The sequence below is a fragment of the Triturus cristatus genome, chromosome 3_2, assembly GCF_964204655.1.
Source record: "Triturus cristatus chromosome 3_2, aTriCri1.1, whole genome shotgun sequence".
NCBI lineage: Eukaryota > Metazoa > Chordata > Amphibia > Caudata > Salamandridae > Triturus > Triturus cristatus.
Genome location: NC_140584.1, coordinates 955,080,187 through 955,105,354, shown reverse-complemented (window position 1 = coordinate 955,105,354; position 25,168 = coordinate 955,080,187). Strand labels below are relative to the sequence as shown.

The 25,168-nt window shown below is 44.6% G+C and overlaps 1 protein-coding gene across 5 annotated transcripts in view; it reads left to right on the top strand.

Annotated features, from left to right (window-relative positions):
- ACACA (acetyl-CoA carboxylase alpha) overlaps nucleotides 1-25,168 on the top strand; it is a 938,215-nt gene that overhangs the window by 752,582 nt on the left and 160,465 nt on the right. For all 5 annotated transcript variants that reach the window (XM_085649480.1, XM_085649478.1, XM_085649479.1 and 2 more), the window contains 2 exons: nucleotides 22,169-22,265; nucleotides 23,920-24,055. In XM_085649480.1, coding sequence (XP_085505606.1) covers nucleotides 22,169-22,265; nucleotides 23,920-24,055 — 233 coding nt within the window. The remainder of the gene's footprint in view (nucleotides 1-22,168; nucleotides 22,266-23,919; nucleotides 24,056-25,168) is intronic.

Genomic DNA, 25,168 nt, shown 5'->3' with positions numbered 1-25,168 from the left:
ACCCTTAGGGGTGAGTAGTTTGTGCTTTACAAATACCAGATTTAGATTTATCTATACCCTCTTGTTTTACACATCTTTTTCACTTCCACTTAACCCCTTGCCGCCTTGTGCATTGTTTCCGGCCCATGTTTCGTGTCTTTGATTAGTCCATAACTTCCAAGTTGAGGTATACAAAATTTGTGTAATTTGCTTATGTGAAATTTTGGTGAAAATACCTGTAATTATGAAAAATGCAAATCTGTCATTGTGCACTTAATTTTAAAGTGAAAAGTGTCCTCGCATCAATTTTTGACAGAAGGATGCATTTAAACAAAGCACCTGGAACAACAGTTGCTCGCATTCTGTTTGTGTGCTTTTGCAGTAAATTACTACAAATTGAATGTTTCGCTGTAATGCGCCAAATGACGCATAATTACACAAAGTGGCATAACAAGCACAACACAAAATTCCCGAAATTATGCCAGCATACTTTAAGTTACACCCATGCTTCCTTGTAAGGAGCCTGCCCCTTGCTAGTCTCTACCACATTCCTCACATCCATTAACCCACCATTATCTGACATGGGGTACCCACCATCTAGCTATAACCTCACCAGACTATGCAAGCAGTGACTATGTACGCCTCTCCCAAGACAATCTATGGGACTCTTTAGCTACACTACGCGCATTGGTTTTGCAAAGTCCCAGCAAAACCTTCACCTCCGCTGCACAAAATGTGCTTTAGTGTCATGGTGTGAGCATTCTAACAGTTCACTCACAGCAACTGGGCAGTGCCAAGAAGAAAGAGATTGCGAAAGGCTTGCTGAGGCAAAAGGCAAAGCTTTTCCACCTCACCTAAGGTGGAAATGCATACTCTGATAATATCGAGACAGAATATCAATGTTGTTTTTACTCAGAGTAAAAACTGCTGTGCTTTTGGCAGAAGAAACACAAAAATAACCCTCCTTCCTAATTACTCAAAAATGGGACCAGTGATGAATTTTAAGAACCAATATTTTTACTAATGTGGTCAAATCTTAAAATTCTGAATCGCAGTGGGCCCCAATCCAACCTACTTCATGCAAATTGCGACTCACTACAATTGGAGGCCAGCACATGTATGATGGCCTGCTGGGCTCAGCAGACAACTATGTCTGTGATTGCGTTTATTAAATAAAGCAAACTTTTTTTGTAATGCAGCTTGTTTTCCTTACAGTGGACTGCATTAAAATGTGTTTTTTTGTTTGTTTTAAGAGTCGGCTGCTTTTCCTTGAACCACTACCTGCTCTTCAACAAACTTTTCCCCCAGGGGACCCCTTCCCTTTTGCCAATAAACTACCACTTCCTTTGAGGTGTCATTCAAATTTCAGTGTTTTGGGACCAGATTTCTGTTGCATAACATTGATGCACATTAAACCGATTTGGTATTTGCAAGAGACGCCTACAACTGCCCCTTCCAGATACCTCATCAGTATCCATTCTGGATCCCATTTTAGAAGTCAGAAAATCTTTTTGACACCTAAAATATTATTAGTACATAGAAAAAGAGCATTTTAAAGGTTGCAAACACTGAATTGGAGCATTTGCGAACATTAAAATGCTTATTACAGCTGACCCACGGTGATGTGAGAAGTAGCAATAGGGATCTGTCATTGAGTTAAAAAAAAAAGGGTAGGAAGGATGTAGGTGATATAAAGGGGATTGTCTAAAGTATTTACCATTCCGTAAAACAAGGTGGGAGAGGGTTTAAGCAAGAAAACCCCTTATACCTAAAAGCAGTGCTAAATTTGAGCTGCTGGTATCTGGTGTTCGGCACCAACACTTAATTAGCAACACCAAACACTTATGACAGTCTGCCACGTGGTGGTGCTGTTTAACTCATTTAGAGATGAGCACAACAGAAGTTGTTTATTAATTCGTTATACATTAAAAAAGACTAAGACCTGCCACCCTAACCATTCTTATAGCTGTAAGGGCCTGGAATACAGTGGTGGCTTCTCCGAAATGGCGGAGGAGCGTCACCCCACTGCTCAGGGCCAGCAGATGAAAAATAAAATGATAAAATAATGTTATTTTCCACTGCCTGAGCCGATGCGAGTCATGGGTGGGGCCGGGCCATCCTCTAAGCCTTTGGAAAGCGGCAGGGAGGAGGAGTGGTTTGCACCTGTAAGTGCGCATGTTAGTTTGGCCGTCTGTCTTAGGCCTGCCAAAATGACATGCACACTTATATTTCTCCAACCCAGCTGTGTTGCACAGCTGGGTGGAGAAAAGGCACAGGCTCCCTGTCCCAGAGCGAGCGTCAAACCAGCGCACTCAGTCCAATCCCGACGCTTCTCTCATGCTTGGTAATAGCATGAGAGCAGCTTCTGGATTGGGTGGGGAGTCTGGGATCTGTGCTGTGTGGCCCATGGCCTGCCGGAAACAGAGGCGCACCAAGCCGGCCGGCAGCGTCGAGTTAGTCCTTTTTCTTATTATATCTCCTCTCCCGCCCACCCCCAAACCCCCGCGCTGCCCACCACTTTTTATTGGCAGCAGCCACCACTGCTGAAATAGTCTGAATTGTCACACTTGTAGGAGTGTGATGGTTAGTAGATATGTTGGTACTGCCACTAGAATCGCTGGCATGGGCAATGGGTGATGCAAGCGGCAGTGGCCTCCTGGCGAGGGCCGTGGTACTTCCTTTTTCTAAATTAGAAATTGAGCTCTGCTTAAAAGAGTACTAAAAGTTATAAAGTAGTCGAGATTATTTCCTTTGACAGTTTCAGTGTCGAGATGTTGACCCACAACTCTTCTGTTTGGATTGTCGGCAGTATGGCAGCTTGGTTGTGTTTTGACTTCAGATAGCAGTTGCTGTTTCTCCTCATCTGGGACGGGTAAGCATGGCAAAGATGAGGATTCCTTTACTGTGGGTCCCCATGCTTGACATACTTTACCTGTGGTTAAATAGGGTTCCGTAAGGCCCTACTGAGTCGGACTTCTTCACTGAAATCTGACAGGAGATAAAGCATCATCAAACATTCAGTAACAGAACAGGAAGCTCCCCTCTTCCAAAAGGCCTCTCTCCATCTTCAAGAGCTGATGGCACCTCTCCCATTGGATGGTCATACGGTGAATGATTGTCCTCTGGTACCATACGCTCCAAAGCAGCCTTGGCCATACGATCAGATTATAAATACACATGCAATACACTGCCAGGTACCATAGGGAAGTGGTCTAGGGCTGGCTCCGACTTCTGATTCCACCTTCCGCGTCAATCGCTTGTTGGCAAATTCTCTGAGCCTCTTTACGTGTCCAACTTGATTGCCCTTACAGTGACAATCGTGAGAACTTGTGTTCCATATAGGGATAGCTACCACAACCTCTGGTGTTCATAGAGCTGTAGATGGCAGGTGGCTCTGTGGTTCTCAGTTGATGGCCCTGCTGAGGTTCGAACCTGTGGCCCCAGGTCACCCGCAGTTGTCAGCAGCAAGAACCATCTCACGGTCTGTCCATAATGCCTATGAAGCACTTTGATGCTCTATGGAGCGCGCAGTCAAGACGGAGTGCGCATCGTAGGCCTACCTGGGAAAGTCATATTAAAGGTAACAGCCTCTGTCTCTCAGTAGAGGAATTTATTTCCTGGCGCAAGTAGTCGAACAGCCCCCCTGCTCCCCACGCGCAATCCTGGAATCAAATAGAACAGAATGGCGAAAAAATGAACCCCGAGACTTCTGCGGCAAACCTCAAATTGAACCTGGCACGCGGACACCGTTGTGTTGTCTCTGGAGCCGTCCGTCTCGCGCACCTTTCATTTCTCCTAAATTCATTACAAACATTTAAATAGAAAAAAAAGTCCAATAAAAATGTAACTAACTCCAGACACAGAATAAATAGGCTATTACCCAGATAGTGCGCTTTGGGGAGTTATTACATTCTTGGCGGCGTGCTTCACGAGTCACTGGTGTTTTACACTCCCGGCAAATACATCACCGGCCCGGAACATCTTCCGCGGGAAGTGTACGATCGCCGCCCAAGCAAAGGATGACGGGCCTGTGATTTCTTGCCCCTACCTGCCTCTCCGTGGGGCAATCACAGCTGGCGCGGGCTGATTCCACGGAATATTCCGGAAGATTTGGATTATGAATTACCCATTGACAGGCACATGGGGGAGTGGTTTTCATAAAAGGGGGTGGGGGCGAGTACCAGCTATATTCGGAATGCAGAAGAGAACGACGGCCAGGAGCCGACCACTGGGGTCTCAGATCCTCTCATTCCTTGTAAGGTGGCCACGGATTTATCATGTCTGTAGGCCTGGGATGCGAGCCACCATGTGCATGTAAATAGGATGCCACTGCATCCAATACGGTGACCTTCTGTGACTTGTTGTGTAGCACAGATATATTCAGCTCAAGTCCACGAAGGTCGATTTAGTGTCATTTGTTAAGGCCACCCACGTGTTAAATTTACACACAGTTCATCTGCTGTTATCCACAAACTCTTAGCATGTCTCTTTCACCCATGGCAAACATTGGATACCCCCTTTAGCATCTAACTCATAAAAAAGGATAACTATGGACTTTGTATTTCCTTTCCAAACTATATTTTGCTTTTTCATCATTGAGAAGCGCGTCTTAGGCGCGCCAGATAGCAGGTGTGTGAAGTTAACTTAAAAATGATTACCTTGCTACCAGTAAGATTCCTTCACCGCCTGACCCTTCTCAGCTCTTGCTTCATTGCATCAAGCAGAAATTACCATATTCCTCATTTTTTTATTTATTGTAATGAAGAAACTTTACACATACAAAATGTAAAAGCAGGAAGATCTGACAAGCAAATCTAAATTCAAAATTATATATATATGAATATGTGTCTATGTTCAACAAAATAAGGTCAGAGTGAAAGCATTGTTTGTTTTGTAATTAGACCTTAACATATAGTGAGAATGCAGTTATGGTTCCAAATTAAAACCGAAAACCACTGAAGTACGCAAGTTATGGTTAGTTTTGCAAACTATAACCCGCACACCAGCCATGCAAACCATAACTTGCACATAAGATGCAATGCTCATGACCTCACTGCTGACGTTGCAGATGCAATTACAAATTTCTTAGTAATCTTTCAGATGAGGACAAATGTCACATTACCATTAACAATATGAAACAAGCATTTGCAATGCAATCGGTCTCGCCTTTGGGACCTTATATGTATTTAGCTATGCAGCACATTAGCCTGGGTGCTGAAACGTCTACTGTTCTTTAACATGGAGGGAAAGTAAGCACCAAACTGTGTCACACGCCAGGTATGGGATATTGCTTTTCAGCGGGAAATAGGTTAGTCTAAAGCTCTGTTTTTAATATAAAATCAGGGCCTTTGGTGGTCATATCACTGAAAATACAAGATTTGAAAAAAATATTATTGTCTATGGGTGCTCGTGGAAGACCATTTCTATGGACTGGAATCTTGACAATGCTAAAGTGATTCTAGTATTTTACTGACCTTTACTGGTTGTTTTCTATCAAGACAGTTAAATAGAGGCCATTGAACAAGCAGAAAGCAATTCTGGTATTTTACTGACCTCTACTGGTCGTTTTCTATCAAGACAGTTAAATAGAGGCAGTTGAACAGAAAAAAAGTCCCTAAGCGGAAGCAGACAAGTTGAAAGGCTGATCTCCAGAGCTCACAAAGTACATACAAGAGGTCTCGAATGCTCAACCTAAAAAGACTATGAATGTAGTAGTTCTCATTGGTTTAAGTATGTGTTATTAATGAATGTCGTATTTTTAAATGTTGCTGTTGGTATGTAAGTTATTGTTTCCATACTTGTTGTGCGAGTTATCAATTGTAAAGCTAGCCATAACTGGTGAATCTCAGTTGTTTTCAGGTATTATTTTATAACCATAACTTCACACTGTGTGTTTTTTTCAAGTGAGTTTCACAGTTTTTTCCAAACAGGCATTAAGGTGTTATAATCACTCCTAACCATTAACTGCACTTTAACTGTATGTTTAGGTGAAATTCAAATTTTTTAAAATCTTACATTACTGTAACCGTAACTTCACTTGTTTTTTTCCAGTGAATATATTCATAAATATATATATAGATATGCATCGACATGCAGTATGCAGAGACATATCAAGATAAGTTAGGGATCTAAATGTTACCCTTCGAGAGAGACATTCTATAAGACAAATCAGTTATACAATAGAAAATATATATTATTTTCTTGAGATCTGCTCCGTGGGGAGCATTCGACAACCCCACAATCTATTGAAGGCCTGGAACTATTGACCAGCATTTAGCCTTGGATTAAAAACATGTGTCTGCTGAGAGCCCTTAAAAGTACTTATCTATTTGAGGGTTGTGTTTGCTAATTTATTCTTGTCAATATAAACAACGTTCTCATTTTGCTAAAAAGAAAAAAATACACCTGAACTGAATGGATTGCTTAATTTTTAGAATTATCTGATTGACATTTTTAGTGATGCAAATCGCAGTAGCCCCTAAACAATAGGACAGTTTAAAAAAGCCAGGCCCTGACAGGTGCCTAATGCATTAAGTGTTGGGGCCTGAAGATTATCGGTGTGGGGATGACCCACAACAAGTTTTACCTTACTGCGAGGCACCTGCCAACAAAGGATAATGGCAATAGGCTACACCCAATTGCCAGCCGACTAAGGAGCTTATTTACAAGCCCCTTGCACCACCAGTGCGTCACTCTTAATATGGGAAAAAGTGACATGCCGGCGGCGCAAAGGGCTTGTAAATAAGGCCCTACATTTATCTCAACCCTTCTCCTGCTGAATCTGTTTTTCTCCTTTCAATGGGTTACTCCCATACCTGCAACACCCCCATCCTTAGATGTCGGTTTGGTGTAGTTGGTCCCTTCTTTTTGCTAAGATCCCCGAACATTTACCCACCACCTTTTATGTACTTACCTTTTCTCTTATTCTGCTTATTTTCTTCTTTTTTGCGTTCTTTTCTTTCCTTCTCTTTCCTTTTTTTTTTTACTAAGATCGCAATAGACATAGAAAAGGGGCTGCCACAATCCGTGTTTTTGTTCCCCCCACCCTATTTTTCATTTTAAATGAACTATTCTTACATTTCTTATAATTTTAGTAATCACAAGAAGTTTTTTAATTGTGCATATGCCGGCACGGGTTTCGGTTCCCGGCCTGGTATACGTTGCTTTCAACTAAAAACTTCAGTTATTCTTGACAATGGATAGTCTTTACTTTGGCAATTCACAAAAAAAGTTTAATCAAGCAGTTGTTCCTAAATTCATTAAACTGAAGTAACCTGAGGCAAATAGTCACAGCACACTGAGGCCTTTCATATGGGAATTATATGATAAATAAATCACCACTTAGGGCTTACATATGGGCCTTGTATAACAGGTACATCAACTCTCAGGCTCTCAACATAGCGCTTATATGATAAATACATCACATTGAGACCCAACATATACCACTTGCATGACCGGTACATCAATACTGACGCCTTACATATGGGGTTTGTAAGAAATTGGGTTTTTGATTGAGGGCGGTGAAAACACTTCTCAAGCAGCAACCACAGTCCTTGTCAGGCTGAACCACAAAAGTCACTAAATTACCTTGTGCTTAATCCTCTAGTAGCTTGATAGAAAAGCAGTCTGGCTTAACTCAGAGGCACTATGTTAAGTATTTATGCAGCACACAAACATAATTAATGTGGAAACACAAAACAAGCAATATCCCACACAAATTTAGAAAAATAGAGTAAAATTGAATGAATAAAATGACACTATAATGAATCTGACCCAATCAGTAAAATCAGAGATATGCAATTTTAAAAGTTTAGTTAAAAGTAGCGCCAAGAAGCAGAAAGCTCTAACTGTAGGTATCTGTTCACTCTAGACCAGGGCATAGTCACAAGTTTAGGCCAACTGCGATGGAGTGCGGGCCAGATACAGGGACCAGTTTAGTCCCACTGAAAAAGTTACCATATCAAAGGCTGGTGCCCAGAGTTCAAAATTTAAGGATTTCACAGGAGGAGCTCAACTGATGTCAGCCAAAGGTCCAGGACCTGGGGATGCACCTCTTGGGGCTCAGGTATTCACTGCAGCAGAGGGCAGTCGGGCTCAGGAAGGTCCAGTTGCAGCAGGTCAGCAGGGCATTGCAAGGAGGCCTCTGGAGCTTGTTGTATCCCTGTAGCTCTTTCGAGAGGTCAGCCAACTGACCTTTGGAGTCACCCAGGTTAGCCTGGGATGAAGGGAGCAGGCCCAGTCTTCCTTCTCAGAGAGCAGGCCAGGTCTCAAGCAGCAAGGCAGTACTCTGAAGAGCAAGGCAAGCCTCAAGCAGCAGGGCAATCCTCTGGGGAGCCAGCCAGGCATGAAGAAGTGGGGCAGCTCTCTGAAAACAAGGCAGACCTCAAGCACCAGGGCAGTCCTCTGGTAGCAGGAAGGCAGTCCTCTGAAGAACAAGGCAGGCCTCAAGCAGCACAGTGGTCCTCTAGTAGCAGGATGGCAGTCCTCTGAAGAACAAGGCAGGTCTTAAGCAGCACAGCGGTCCTCTTGTAGCAGGAGGGCAGTCCTCTGAAGAACAAGGCAGGCCTCAAGCAGCACGGCAGTCCTCTGAGGAATAAGGCAGGTCTTAAGCAGCTGGACAGTCCTCTGGGATACAAGGCAGTCCTTCTTCTTTAAAGTCCACAGGTCCAGGAGTGTACTGATGAGTGGCTCAGGAGGTCCAATATTCATACATGGTGCCACCCTTTGAAGTGGGGGAAATGTCTAGTCGACACCCACATCTGGTTCTGGAAAGTTCTTTCCTTCTCCTTTCTTCCCCTGCACAGGTTCCAAGAGATCTAGGGTGACAATAGGCTTCTGTCAGCTTCCTTTGTGAGTGTGCTGGAGCCAGCCCTTTCAAATGTAATAGGGGCATGAACCAGCTCTGCCCCCTCCCATCCTGGCAGGATGGCCCTCTCTCTCAGCTACACCTAGGTCTTATTGTTCACTGTCTGGGCCTAATATGCATTTCTGATGGGGGAGAAATGTACAGGCCCAGGCAGCGGAAAACTCCTAGAAGGCCTCAGAAAGGATAGAGCAGGAAAATCACAACTTTCTAAAAGTGGCGTTTTCAAAATTGCAATCTAAAATCCAACTTTATCACCAAGCAGGATTTTAAAATCCAATTCATTTGAGTCCAAACATGACATTTCTTCCTGTTCCCAACCAACAGTTAGCGCTTATCAAATATAATAAGGTAAAACAAGCTTGGGATTTTTTCACTACTTAGACATGTAAAACTTAAAACTAGTGTACTATCCTTTAAATACAGTGCACCCTGTCCTATGGGCTGTTTAGAGCCTACATATGGGTGACATATGTTTTTTAAAGGGAGGTTTAGACCTGGCAAAAGGTTTATTTTGCTATGGCGAATTGTAATTTTAAATCTGCACACAGGCTGAAATGGCAAGCCTGAGAAATGTCTTTAAAGGCCTACTTAAGTGAGTAGCACAATAAGTGATGCAGGCCCACCAGTAGCATTTAATTTAAAAGCCTTGGTTACATGTAGTACCACTTTAGGATGGACTTATAATTAAATATGCCAGTTGGGTGTAAGCCATTTTTACCATGTTTAAACGAGAGAGTACATGCACTTTAGCACTGGTTAGCACTGGACAAGTGCACAGAGACCTTATGCCAACAAAAACGAATTTCAGAAAACAGAAGGGGAAAAGGCAAAAATACAGGAAGACCGCACCAAGGCTCTCAGTTCTAACAGCACTTGTATGCAAATAAATTAAAAATATATCAAACTTACGGTCCTATTTATAGCCAATGTATAATTTTACAAATACAGCTGCATGGTGCCCTGGTATGTTAGATAATGTTCCCAGGTCCAGGATCTGCACTCTGTACCTCAGTTGTTCTGTGTGGTCTCATACACAGTATTACAGTCAGGATGACACACAGCTGGACTCCATTTCCCACACGGTTGGTGGGTAAGCAGGCAGTTAAGTCTTAAGGCTAGAAAGAAGGCTTATGGTGTGAAAACGGGTTGTGAGGACGACTTGTGTGCTGAGATATTGAGTATTCAGCAGGAGCCCTGCATTTTTTGCTTTCTAATTTTGAAATATTATCCTTGTAGAGCTATAGAGAGAAATAATTACTCTGGAGCCTGTAATCAAACTCTCTCTTTAAAACTGTCGTGTAGGATTTGCTAGTGATCATCCATCCAGCCCAGATGATTGCACTTTCTGGCCCAGCTTACCCACCCCAGGGCGAGGTCTTTAAACAAGTCATAAAAAATATATTGGGGAGAGCCCTGGAATCATCTGAGCCACTCCCCAAAGATGGGCATGATTCTGCTTATTCAACAACTATAGTGGCTGTGGCCCCAACGCTACCCATCTCCTTCAGTCCACAAGCTCTGGCCTCTGTGCCCCTTCCGGGAAAGCCTTTGCCCCTGATTGCACCATCACGATTGTTCTCAATTACTATTTCTACGTCATCCTGAGATCACTCTTGGAGATGCTTTCGATGTTGCCTCAACCCTAGTAGTCAGCCAAAAGTACTCAAATGGCTAGGGAAAAAGTCAGATCTTACTTCTAGGCTCACCCTCCCCAACACCTTTCGGTGCGTCTCCCCGGAGCCCAGAGATGTGCTCAAATGGAAGAACCCTTTGGCTCTGACTCAGATGTTCTCATGCGTAACCAGAATTATATGTGTATAGAGGGCCAGGATGCAAAGGCTAACCTCCTCCTCCCTCCTTATCACACAGATGCTGGACTCTACTTGGACCTCCCACATACAAGGGGTCTATATACCTCCCCATAAGGAGATACTTATATCCTTCGGGCCACAGGGGGATGATATAAGGAGAGCAAGAGGGTAGGGGTATTGAGGGAGAGTGACCGGTGCAAAGAGCTAGATGCAGATGGATGTAAACGTACAGGGGAGAATGAGATAAAGAACACAGCGCGACATGATCGGAGAGACAGGAGGTAGACTAAAAGGTACTAGAGTGATGCAAGAGAAAAGAGTGAGCGAAGACTAGATACAGGGCCGAATGTAATCAAGAGGGAATAGTGGAGAAATAGAGGTATGAACAGGGGGCTGAATGAAAGGTGGAAAGTCACAAGATAAAGCAGAATTGAGGGGAGGTCAAATTGGAGATATACATGAAGAATGTAGAGAATCGGGAAGAGTAGAGCAAGTGAGGAGACATATGGGACAGAGAAGGGAGAGCGAAAGGGACAGGAGAAAAGAGAGATAGTGGGAGAGATACGTTGGGTTTTGGAAAGAACAGTGGTGAATGGAGAAGAGGGAGAGATGCAAGGGGAATATGGAAGAATGAAAGGTGGAAGGTGGTATAATAAAGTGAAAAAGGAAGAGTTGTAGGGGCGGCAGACATTCCGGGAAGGATACTGGGATCCATGGGGATGAAGACATACAGGGGAGCAGGGGGCATAGCTATCAGTGCAGCTGGTGCAGTGGAATGGGGCCTATGTCTATGAGGGGCACAATGGACCTCATTTACAGCTGCATCCCTTCTCCCTTGTTGTTTTTACTAGCTACCCACTGCGGTAGAAAGCCCCGTTCCCTTTCTTGTGGTATGGACTGTGGTACTCTTGTTACATCACCACATAGGTTGCATGGCTAATTGCATGCCCAGTTTGCACATCCCTAGTTTGTAGAATTGTCCGTCAGGCCCAAAGTTGTTAATTTTTTACCCAATTACCATAATGTCTCATCACCTGTTATTTTGGCGGAATTTTCCAGAGGTGTCAGTGAGGGTTAAGTGAAGGAAAAGGCACTGCTTTATTGTGTAGGCAATTGCTGGTGGCGGGTACCTGCCTCATTTTGGGAGGCAGAAGTTACTTTTCATCATGAAGCCTTAACCAAGAGCACCAAAGAGAGTCCAGCAGAAAAGGGAGGAAGAGAGAGGTAGGAAAACAGTGTCAAAGGAAAAGTGGGAGGATGTGGCCTAACTGTCAGAGCTGCTGACTTTGGAACTGGGAACCAGGTTCCAGTCTCGACATCGGTTCAACATCCTGTGATTCTGGGCAAATCACTTAATCTCCCCTTGCCTACAAAAAATGGTTGTGCCCTTCTGTAATGTAACTGGTGCTCATATAAAGCACTCCAGTACCTTTGGGTCGAGTGTCTGATATATAACTGCAAAAAATAAACAAACATTGTCAAAGCCAGTAGGTCTCTCCTGTGGGCGAGATATTGCCTTTGGCAATTGGTTAGGGATGGCTAATGGGGGGGCGGGCAGGATTGGTAATGGGATGATTTTAAAAAGCGCTATGAAACAGTCAGCACTGGCCGCTTCATAGTGCTTTTTAGGTCTCGCCTGACCCAGCACATGCGCTGGTCTGGCGAGACTTATTGAGTGGGCTCCAAAAAGTGCTACCAGACCAGCCTAGAGCTATAGTGCATGTGCACGGGCGTGCTCGCCGCGCTTTACCGCGATTACTTTCACTTTTGCGGCCGCATGGCCGCTTTGATGTTTGATCGTGATCGCGATTACTTTCGCGGCCGCATGGCCGCTTTGCATAGCCAATAGGTCTCGCTTTTGGGACCTTTTAAGTATTTAGTTATGCAACTGTTGCATGGCTAAACACTTATAAGGCCCCAAAGGCGAGACCTATTGGCTATGCCAATGCTTGTTTTCATCTCTGTTGGAAGGGGGAGAAGAAACGGGGACATGGTGGGGAGAAGAATCAGAGAGGGCATATGTAAAACCAGTAGAGCACACGTGCAAACTTGCGTTTTAACTCCAAGCACTGGACGTCAAGTTCAGTAGTTCAGGTTTCTATTTGTAGTGTCCTTGGGCACTCAGTGTGATCCTGGAAAAGTACCTGTAATGTAACTTCTCACTGTAAGCTAACAGACGTTCTGCAGTAAGAAAACACCATGCTTACCGTACTGTTTCTGCCAAGTCTGGAGAAGAAAACCAGTGCTTAATTTGAACCAGTGGTTTTTGGTTGTCGACACAGGCACTTATGACTGTCTGACACATGGTGGTGCTGATTGTCAAATTTAGAGATGAGCACAAAACTCTTGCTTATTAATTGAATATACATTAAAAATTATTAAAACCTGCCACCCGATCTAATGTTATAACTTTGGGTGGCCCGTAATAGTCTGAATTGTCACAATTGGAGGAGTTTGATTGTGAGTAGTTTTGTTGGTGCTGCCTTTAGCAGTGCTGGCAGTGGGAGGTGCAAGCTGCAGTAGATTCCTGACCAGGGACTTGACATTTATGTTTTTTGCAAATTGAGCAAAAACTCCATTTCATATCAACCTAGTGGCTGGCCCTCACGCCATGCCTGCTTTATTCAGCAAGTCGCTACTCGTGATTTCGTTACACGTCATTTCCATACTGTTAAAAGCATGGGTTTAAAAACCCAGCATGCACAGTGTTGTTGGCTAAAGCCGCCAGACATGGGGTACTTGGCAGTCCGGGCATAGAAAACATATAATCTGGTAAAGTAACCATGCCATAAACACGTGATTGCAGTCATAAGCTAAAGCAGACATCTGGCGTTGTCGCAAAATTACTGTTGGAATTTTTCAGATTTCTTTTTCTGTGGTTTTAAATGAGAGATCGTGATGGAGTTGTGGCCGTTTAAAAAACGGGTTTCTAAGATCCACTTCTTAACGCGAGTTCCTACCAAATCCTGCTTCCCCAAGCCAGTCAAAAATTAACTGTTCGTATTTGCAGCACAATCCTAGTTTGAGAAGAGATTAATAGAATGAGGTACAAAAAGGAACATTGCAACTCAGAATTAAAGGACAGTTTGATTATACATTAGGACATAGTGTCTGTGTGAAAACCTCTAGTGCTGAAGTTTAAACAGTATTTTCTCTCAAGATTTTCAAGCCGAGGTACAGCTGACCTCGCTTTTATTTCAGCTATTGTAACATTCAAAATGATATGTGCTCAAATCAAATATCAGATTGTTGCTATCAGCATCGGATGTTATCCAAGACAGAGAAGCCATGCCAGTGGCGTAACGAAACTTGAGGGGGCCCCCCTGCAAAGCACATTGAGGGCCCCCCCCCCTGCGGCCCGTCCCACCACCTACCACTTTGCCTCACCACCCAAAAATCTGGCATATTTCGATTTGAAACCTCCAACATTTAAATGAAATGCCTCTATATTGTCTTTCTCAAAGTTCTAATGAGAAAGTGGGAAACCCTCTTAACATATAAGCTACGCCATTTGTAACAATAATGTCAAAAGCAGGTTATTTAACTGGGGCAGCAATCAGAACAATGCCAAGGAGCGATCCTATTGTCTCAGGAACTGCCTCTGGCTGAAGAACAACTATACTTGAAACTTTGAAAGACAAACCCAAACCTGCAATTCCGTAAAAACGTGACTGATAATATACACCTGTGCCCATTCATGGATTGGCTTTGCCCCTTGCTTTCCCAGTGGCCATCACCGACCTAAGCCTCAGATAACAAATCAGAGAAGCAAGAACAAAAGTCTTTAGTTGGCTGGGCTATTGAAACCAGTGGCACAAATAGACCCGAACTTCTGGGGGGCTACCACTCCCAGCCAGGGCTGGCCCTAGCACTGGTTGCACATGGTGCAACAGTCTTTTTTGGCTCCCGCTCCCCCATTTCCTCCTTTTCCATGAATTCCCTCACTACCACTCACCAACAATGCACCTCATCTCTCTATAGCACCTTTCTGACAAACATTTCATGTTTTTATAGCGCTACTCATAGTTTTCTCACACTAAGTTCTGTGATCTGCATGGTACACGTTCTTTGTAGCAGGCACATTAACCTTCTGCGCTTTCTGGGTGGTAGGAGTGCCCATGTGAGTGCACGGTGAGTGATGCAACAGTGTGAGAGTAGGGTAGGAGGAGTGACTTCAGGGTGAGTGAAGTGACCATATGAATTTGGGTGCAGATGTAAGTGCAGAGTGGGACTAATGAATGCATGGTTAGTGACGGGCTTGTTTGAGTGAGATTGCAGATTGAGCAGTGAGGGGGACAGGTGAGTGAAGTGTGACATGAGTGCAGAGTGAGTAGTGTACTCGTGTGACTGCAGGGTGAGGTACAGGATGAACAGCGCAAGTGCATTGTGAGTGCAGAGTGATCACTGTGAGTACAGAGTGAGTGGGTGAATGGTGGGAGTACATGGTGATCAGTGTGAGTGCATTGTGATTGCTGCGAGTGCAGGGTGAGCATAAAAGTGAAGGGCGAGAATAAGGAGCGAGTTGTCTGACTTCAGGGTGCACTCCCAGACACTTGAAGTAACTCAGCATGTTATTGACGGCAGTGCAAGAATTTCAGAGATAAGTTAAATCCAGTGGTCGAAGTGGGGGGAAAAAAGTAGGGGAACTGTGGGCGAAGAATCAGAGGCGGGAATAACCCGTGGATTGGGTCAGTGGGCGGAGTCAGAGGTGTGGCAGAAAGAGCAAAATATCCACATTTTTTATATTTGTTTCCCATTTCACTAACCGGTTACAGCTTATTACGTTTTTTAATTTAACCAATGGCTACGCATGTTAATTTAAGGGTTAATACCAGTTATTGACATTAAAATAAATTCACAAAGTGGGATACATTTCCAATCACAGAATGTCCCATATATCCTTAAAAGTGGAATCACAAGCCATTTGTCTCCCAGCCATGCAGTTTCTGTCATCAGCACTTCTCCTCCCTTTTTCCACAAGAGCAGTTCAAACATGAATGGCAAAATATTCTTGTTTGCAAATGTTTTCCAGATAATTATGGCTGTGCCATATTAGCCACATAATACATCATCTGCAGCATAATCTGATGATTTTAACTAATAAATTGTTTATAGCAAAGGTTGACTGGTCCCCTTTCTCACTGCTGCACTTGTATGTTCCACTGGTACTAATAAGGCAACATCTTTGCAGAGACTGTTAGCATGTGTAAAAATGTCAAAATAATAAAGTATCAGAAAATGTACAGCACCACTAATACCAGTGTAGGGTGTCAGAGCACTTTACATCACACACAACACAGAGCCAATCAATTATATGTGTGTAAATCACTGTATAGGAATGTTACATAAGACAAAGAACTACCTCACTTTTAGAAGGCTGGTGAAGACATGGCTATTCTCCCAAATCTTAGGTGCTGTTGTCTCTCTTGGTGCTCATTTTAGCGCTGGGACGCCCCGTTGCTGGGGCAGCCATGCGCTCTACAAATATTTTTAACATTAACTACAAGGTGTAGGAGTAACATTACAACCATACTAGTAGGCAGCATAGTTTAATAGTGATTGGTCTGGAGAAACACAAACTCAGAATTTAAAATGTAATACCATAGTTGGTGGTTCTCTTTAATAATCAGAAGTGATTGCTACCCAAATGAGCCCTTTTTTGCAACATTAGGATAATCAAAGACTGGTGAAAAAACCACAACGCTCTCATTTATACCTTGCAGTTTGCATGCAGCTCTTACATGACAGTTAATAGCTCACTGTTCTATGTTAGGATTTTAACTTATTAACTGCAAGTAACAATAGGGTCTCTCTGACAAAAGCAGAAACCTACTGACCTATTTATATTATGTGCACTTTGTGATCTGCATGGTAAATGTTCTTTGCAGCAGGCACATTAACCCTCTGCGCTTCCTTTCCATGAGTCAAAACGTCCACTAGAAAACACCATCTATCTCTACTAAGAACATTAATCACTGGAGTTATCATGACATTTTTACTGTTGCCGAAAATTGTTGGAGGCCAGTAAGGAGGCAGCAAGTGCTTTTGAAATCATATTATACTTGCAAACACGACGCCCCCACCTGAAGTCAGCACCTGCCACGGTCCGTCCAGGTAACAGCGGTGGGGCCGGGTAAGAGGGATTTTGAGGGACAGTGAAGAGGGAAAATTAATTATTTATTTAATTTTCCCTCAACATTGTCCCTCAAAATCCCCCATTACCCGGCCCCTCTGCCCAACCGCTGTTACCTGCACGGACCATGGCTGGTCAGCGCCTGGTGCGGTCGCACTACCCTAGAGCCAAACTGCTAAAGGGTCCTGTGACCACAGTGACTATGTGCTGCTTCAGAGGCCTGCCCACAAGACTGGAGGTGAACTTCAGTATGGATTGTGCCTTCAAGGTTAACCCACACTTGCCATTAATAGGGTCCACCTGCTGGTGCTAAGACACCAGGGCTTTTAAGAACTTGCGGGCCTTCTAAGGTCTAGCATGGGAATGTGCTCCCTCAGGGGGAGTTGTCAGGTGGACTGGTTATGAAGGCTGATCCTGGTTCTCCAGTCCCAAATTCAGCAGCTCGGACCATAGTGCCACATCCTATCCCCCCACTGAACACCAAACTGCCTCACTGAAAGAAACTTGCACTGCCTTCAACTAGAACCCAATTGTGCCCCACTATAAACACCTGGATGTGACTCAATTCAAATTACGCACTAGACAAGAGCAATATGCTGCCTAAAAAAAAAAATCAACATCCTAGAAAAAGCAAACACTCATAGGGAATGCAAGATGAAGTAAAGCATGTGAAATGTAAGCAGGAACAACATGGTTACCTTTTTCTTTTTACACTCATTATTCAGAAATTAGTGAGTGCTTTTGCCTGAAAAGTTAAGGACATGACTACAGGGCCCCGAAGGGACCTATTTCAATGTTCATTGCTTATATCCTTACAAAACGTAAGCGTTATTGTTTAAAAAGGTCATATTTGTGAACACACGCTGTACACATTTTGTTTTCCAATTCACCCATCAAGCAGGTATTTCAGTAGCTCCAGGAATAGTGCACTTTCCCACCCAGGGAAAGCAATGTTGTTCAAAGAGAGAGGAGAAAACAAAAGTAGCGCTTCACTGGCAAACACTGTAAAGTGGCGCTAATGTGTTTATTAGGTGTGAATAAATCAATCTGGCCACCTTGCAACCACTCTGTCTTACTTTAGTAAGTTAGTTATTTTTCATATTTTAAATGTTTTATATCTCTCCACCCCGAGGCTGCCCTTAAAAATTGAAAAAAGTCAGAAAAAGATGATGTTTCTAGCAAAAGTGTTTATCTTTTTTGGATCCATTTCACAGGGGAGCAAATAAACGAAAGGAGGAAAGAGAAGGTAATACCTGTTTCTTGAAGTCTCGGTTTTCACTAAATGAGGAGGATCCAGACAGAAAGAGAGGGAATAGGGGGAACGAGGAGAGATGGGGCAGCTGCCAGCGGCAGGAGAACTGGACTTTGTCCTTGTCTTCTCTGGGCACGAAGGAAAAGGCAGAGTCCTTTTCCTTCCGTGCCCGTTCCACCCATCCCTAAAAGCTGAGCCTTGACTATCTGCCTTGGCGATTTCTGCCGTCCAGGAGAAATGTTTAAAAAATAAGTAAGTAGGGGAAGGGGCTCTATGAAATTAATGAAGTAGTGGCACGCCGTGCCCTACCGATCCCGCCCACTTCGACCACTGGTTAAACCACATAATTTTAGTTGCCCGACTCGCCCTGTTTTGTTAGCTGGATGATCATCAAATTACTTTGGGCTCGCTTCTAAAGTAATCTTGTCGGTACTCCCAGAAATCGTTAGATACAGATTTTCTATATTTGCAGTTTAATAGAACTTGACCCGAAAGTATTGGAGCGCTTTACATGCGCACCCGTTACATTACACAAGGACAAGTTCATTTTTGGTAGGCCCGGGGAGAGATTACAAGATTTGCCCAGAATGTTGAGCCCACACCGAGACTCGAACTTGGTTCCCATCTCAAAAGTTGGCGGCTACGGTCATTATGCCACATCCTCACATATGGACGCCCACTATTATTATACAGAACGGGAACCCTGCAGACTCCGACTAGGGCATTTACTACTACAACAAGAACCTTGCCCAGGCTGCCTCGCTCCTGACTCGGTCACGGTTTCCAGGTCTCCACCTCTCACCAATCTGGTTTTACCGGCTGGACTTGGACTTTCTCTTTCACTTTTCAACTTTCTGTTTTCCGAATGTAGTCAAAGGCGACCACGGGCAGAAAACGGGTGACAGGAAAAGATGACTGCTGCCACCCTGGGTGAGCCGAGCTGCCCTCCCCCCTCGGCCCCTCCAGGACTGACCTCACCTCACACTGGACATAGATCTACATTTACTTGTCTGCAGTCGAAGCCGGGTCTGACGGTGTCCTTGGGCGTGCCCTCGGCGGAGAAAGGGGGCAAATGTCAGGCCCATCGCTTTCCTATCCTTCGACCTTTGAGCCCTTTACAACCAGTGCCACTACGTCAGCTTGTCTGTGCGCGCGAAGCTGTACAGGCGCCGGCGCGAGGCTCAGGGAGAGCGCTCGCTACTGATCCCTCCCGGCCTTTTCAAAGTTGTGCGTGCACCAGGGGGCTTCGGTTGTTGCACACGTAAGCCCGGACCCTGCCTGCGTGCGCATCGACTGTGATCTTAGAAGTAATTGACTGAATCCCCTGAGAACTCTCAACGAGTAGGAAAGAAAAATGCATAGCTTCTCTTCTTCACTACAGGGATCTCTGCGCTACACTTGCTGGCTCTGCTGAGGGGGCCCCTGGATCGTGGGGGCCCCCCCGCAACGCGGGGGCTGCGGGGGCCTGTGTTACGCCCCTGAGCCATGCCTGTAAAAACAAGGAAGGCAGAACGAGTCACACATTTACCAGGTTACATTTCTTCAATTGAGTTTGCCAAGGCGTAGTAGCCCACTGTACAGTACTGTAGTATTCGAAAGAGCTCGCGCTCAGCTCCTTTCTCCTGTGTCACGGTATCACTTTACCATTTAAATCAGCATGCGAGAAAACAAAAAACCTAAATTAAGTGGCTCTTTTTTTAGGTCGAACACTGAGCCAGCGCGCAAGTGCTGCTCTGGGGTGGATCTGGGGTAGTTGAGTGTGGGAGAGAAGCCACGCACACCCCTCACCCATCTTTTTCATTGGCTTGTGTCTTTGTCCTTTACTAAATGCTGCCTCCCATTGGTTTATAGGCCTGTTAGTGCCTCCCTATGATAGCCATGTCGTCATTTGTATCCCCCTGCCTTCTCCCCCTCCCGCAGTCTGTGCCTTCTCGCCCCCCCAGCACTCCCGTTGTTCGTGCCTTCGCGCCCCCCTGCCCCCGCCCGTCCGTTTACAATGCAATAGGTCTCGCGTAAATGGGAGTCCAATTGCATTGTAAATGCTTGTGCTTCTTTGTTACCGATCTCAGTTGGCTTGGTAACTAAAAAAGAACAAGCATTGGCTTAGCCAATAGGTCTCGCCTTTGGGACCTTATAAGTGTTTAGCAATGCAACAGTTGCATAACTAAATACTTATAAAGGTCCCAAAAGCGAGACCTATTGGCTATGCAAAGCGGCCGCGAAAGTGAAAGTGATCGCATCACGATCACACATCAAAGCGGCCGCGCGGCCGGGAAAGTGAAAGTAATCCCGGTAAAGTGAGGCGCGCGCGCCCGCGCACATGCACTGTAGCACTAGGCTGGCCTGGTAGCACTTTTTGGAGCCCTCTCAATAAGTCTCGCCAGACCAGCGCATGCGCTGGGTCAGGCGAGACCTAAAAAAGAAAACGAGCAAAAACGTTTTTTTTTTTTTTTAAAGTGAGCGTGGCAGGAGTGAGAGAACGGAAGCAACAGGGGTCGAAGCAACACAGAGGAGGCTAAGGAGCGCAGATACAACATAGGGGCAGGAGGGACATGGTTGAAGCAACACCGAGAGCTCGGGTGGAAGGAGGCAAAAAGATAAACAGGAATAAATACATAAAAAGAAGAGGGATGGGTGACTGCGTAAATGCGGATGGCGGGGTGTGCGGACGGGGTATCAACAAGAAGAAGTGGTGGGTGCGTGCGTGAGTAAAGAAACAACCGGGCAAAACATTAGGCAAACACATGCAGTCACAGGGACTGATTTAATAGTCTGTGCCATTTAAAGAAAGTCACGTAGAACAAAGTGAAAGGTGGAGAAAAAAAGTGCCAATCCGAAAAACAATAGTCCAAATAAACTTCTCTGAAGCACAGGGCGTGCAGCGGAAGGCCTGAAAGGGCATGGATGAAAAAATCTGCAAGAGTAAGACATTGGTGTTTTGTGTGTATTCAGGTTTGAATGGAACTTGGTACGCCCAGAGCTGGCTTTAGCGCTGGTGCGCCTGGTGCGACAATCTTTCTCATCTGAATCTTTTTTGCACCCCTCCCCCCCATATGACTCCCTCCCTGGATTCCCTCACTACCACCTGGCATAAGTGCCCCTCATCTCGCCATAGCCACTCTCACATACATCATTTGTTTTAAAGCGCTGGTGACGGATAGCTATACTAATCCACTCAGCTATCCATATAAAATACAGATCTGCTCTTTGCAGCAGGCATATTAACCCTCTACACTACTTTATGGCCAGTCAAAACTCTCCCTAGACAAACTCTGAGCCCTCTCTCTAGCGGGAACATTATTTACAAGAGTTATCTTGACATTGTTATTGTTGCCTGATAGCTGGACACACAAGGAACTCTGAGCAGGTGCTTTTAAATCGTAAGTTATTATTGCTAAACACAGGGTCCCCCCTGAGGTCAGTGGCCCTCCTCCTGCGCAGTGCCCAGTGCGGACGCACCAGTCACACTTCCCCAAAGACGGCCCTGGGTACACCGCTCACCCCTGCTCCGAGTATTAACTGAGAGGGTGAGGAAGGACATACTACTCATGGAAACTGGATTTAAAAAACCTATAAATGTATTCCAACCCTAAACCGGAACCAAATGTCTGCTGTGAATCTGTCTGGTGTAGGTTTACCAACAGAAGATGTACGCCTGGAAATCTTCTACGGTCGTAGATCTGCAGAACTGATTTATGATTCCGGTGGGCAGTTGCTAGTCCTAGCTGCCGAAATCTGAGACTTCTTCATGGACCGGGGACTCAGGGACCGAGCCTCCAATCCTAACCTTCGCTTCACCGCTGACCAATCTCTGTGGTCCTGAGTAAATTACTTTACGTACCCATCTGTGACTCACTTCCCTTATCCCTTAAAACAGATACAACCAAGCTGAACCCCAGTAGGACACACTGGAAGAGTGTACCGCTCTCTTCATGTTGCAGACACACAGGGACGCTCAGGCTGCGCTGTTGCATTATACAAATCTCCTATTTCACTCACTATCTCTCGGGTCCCCGCTGTAGATCTGCTCTGTAATGAGGCAGTTTATTTGTGTCTTAAAAGTGGTTTTTGATAAAAGAAGCATTCTGAAACAGGGGATGGCTGGTAATGGTCCCTTTTGTCTTCAGGCTCGGGGGCATTCCAGTTGGAGTGGTTGCTGTTGAAACCAGAACGGTGGAGCTGTGCATACCTGCGGACCCTGCGAACTTGGACTCCGAGGCTAAGGTAGGTAGCGCTAGGAAGCCACTGGTAAGGGGGCTACATCATCTTTAGCCACTATTTTAAATAGAAAGCTGATGTTTTGTGAATGTGTGCTGTCATGATAGCCAGGCAAGCTCAAGTGAGAGCCGTCTCTGTTTAGTCCATGAGTTTAGAGTCCTGGTCAGAGAAAGGCGAGGGCTAAGCATGCACAGAGGTTGGAAACAGAAATTGAAGTAAATTGTACACTACTTATGAACAACGTGATGCCTTTGACCTTGCCTAACCCGTCCTGGATTTGCAGATGCGATGTCACTGTTTCGCACTGCCTCATGCTCGTTCTCACTCAGGCAGAAGTTTGTTGTATTGGTGTAGGAAATCTGCTCTATTGAGGGAGTCCCCTAATAAGGGAGACTGCTAAGTGTGTCGATTGCACCACACGGCAACCAACTCTTATGTGAACATACTAGAATAAATCCACGAGCCCAGTAATACAGAAAAATATGTCTTTGCCGAATGAGTACTTCAGACGTTATGCTTTAACCCAGAAAGGACTACTCAAAGCATTAAGTAGGAAAGGGCCGAGCTGTGCGTGCAGAGGGCAGCCCTGGCTTACTGGTTGTGCTGCCCCATCCTTCCCTCCTTTCACACCCCTAAAACCACCAAGAGACACACTTAAACTTGAACCACCGTCACTGAAAATGAAAGGAGTGCACTTTTAAGAACCTTTGGTAACTTTCCTCCATAGCCTTCCAGGTGGGCTTCTCACAATCCTGCATTCCTTGCCTGCTCAAACCGTACCAGCAGTATTAAGGTCAGTAAAATAACATGGAAAATGAGAGTGCTTAGTCTCCTGGCGGTAGTAGGCAACATATAAATGTGTTTTTATAATCTGCATGTGTGTCTTAATAAAGAAATGGCCCATGCGTTTGTGAAAGAAAGCACAATCCTGAATAGCACATGAAATCTTACATGTGCTGAATGCAAAATAGCCGGGACCCTTTCAAAAGTAAAGCAAGCCTATGGCCTTTCACAGACCAGAGCTTCATCCTTCATCAGTCGAGCATGTACCGCTAGAATAGACAGATGTACTGAGAATTAGCATACAGTTTCGGTAAATGCAAGTCAATGGAAGCAGAACATGTGACAAAGTAGACGCTTGCAGATAACTACTAATGGGCCGGTGCCAAGAGCTTCTCGCAGGAAGGAATATGGAAATCTGAGAGAGAGAAGTACAGTTAATACTAATGAGAGCGGACTCGACCGCTTGCTGAAATGCTGGCTTCGTTGTGGCAACTTTAGAACGAGACTAGGCTGTGCTAGCACGGCTCAGCAGAAATGTACAGTTTAGAGCATCAGAACTAAAATTAATTTAAAGGCATGTAAGTGTGCATCAATACTAAGGCCTTGGTGGTCTTTACACAGGTGCAAAAACACCATCGCAATTGATGAACAAAATGTAACCGCGAATGTAAATGCAAACATGCGTACTAGCATTCTCATTACAAACACAAAGCATATACGTTTATATGCGGATAAAATAATGTTCCCATTTTTCACTCATGTTGTTTTGCAGCTGCTCTGAATTATCCGTTGTCACTGGGTTGCACCAGTGACTGTAAAATATTTGAGCATAAAGTGATATTTTCTACCACATGAAGTCTTTACTTTTTTGCGACAGATTATCCAGCAGGCGGGCCAAGTCTGGTTTCCAGACTCCGCCTTCAAGACTGCACAGGCCATCAAGGACTTCAACCGTGAGGGTCTTTCGCTCCTGGTCTTTGCCAACTGGAGGGGGTTTTCTGGGGGAATGAAAGGTAAGCTGACCTGTTCACTTAGTGAGGGTTCTTTCATTTTTTTTTAAATTTGTCACTTACAAATTTAAAATATGCAAATGTTGCTTTGTCATTCTCACACGAACTCTAAATTGTCATGTCTGTTTATCGATTTCCTCGAATATTTCACTGAAACAGCAATCTTTATTTTGCAACAGTTGTGCTCCTTCATCTACATAAAAAATTCTGCACACTGTCTACAATCTTCTTTTATTTTTTTTATTTGACTTTTTTTTCTCTAATCTGAGTGCTTTGTTTGTTTTTATTTCTGTTCTATATTTGGGCTCCCTGGTGACATCTGGCAAACATGCTCCAGAATTGTTTTGAATACGTATGTGTTGAATGTGGCCAGGCTGATATCAAGGATTTTACAGAGTTAAATAAAGCAATAGAAACCGATGTCTCCAGCGGCAATGGTGACATTGATTGGAGAAATTGTGTTGGAAAGGATGCGTGTGAAAGCCTGGCAAGACTGAAAGAGAAGGCAATGGATTGGATAGATCCTTCCCCAAAAATACAGCCGGCATCCAGAATACTTTCAAATCCCTCCCTGCCTCCCACCGTGCTGTCTGAACAGGTAACAGTGGTCACAGGCGTCTCGCTTCTTGGTTATGCAGCTCATCTTTTAGAGCTGTGTCTGTCAGCACCTCGTGGAGCCTGCTGGACAGACAATGTCTGTGCTGTGCTACAAGAGGGATGGGTCTCTCCTCCCACTGGAAGCAGCAAAGCGTAGGAGAATTCATCTTAAACTTGCATATACATTGCAATTCTGGGTAGGATTATAAGAGGTCTGACTCTTTGAAAGAGAGCTCCCTGTTTTGGCAACACTACGCCAACGCGTTCTACCAAAAAATAGCTGTTATGTGCCCATGGGGTCGAAAATGTTCATCTCAAAATTCCGACTCTTGAGTTTAAAATATCACTCAAAAAGGCGTTTTAAAGCTGACCATTGTGGTATTAATCCATTATATAGCTTACACTATAATGTGAATTGTCTTGAATAAAACGTATTGTTCCCTAACTCAGTGGTACCCCCTTCAATTACTTTGGAAGGATAACATTTTAACTGAGCGCTGCTGGGATTCGTCACTGGTG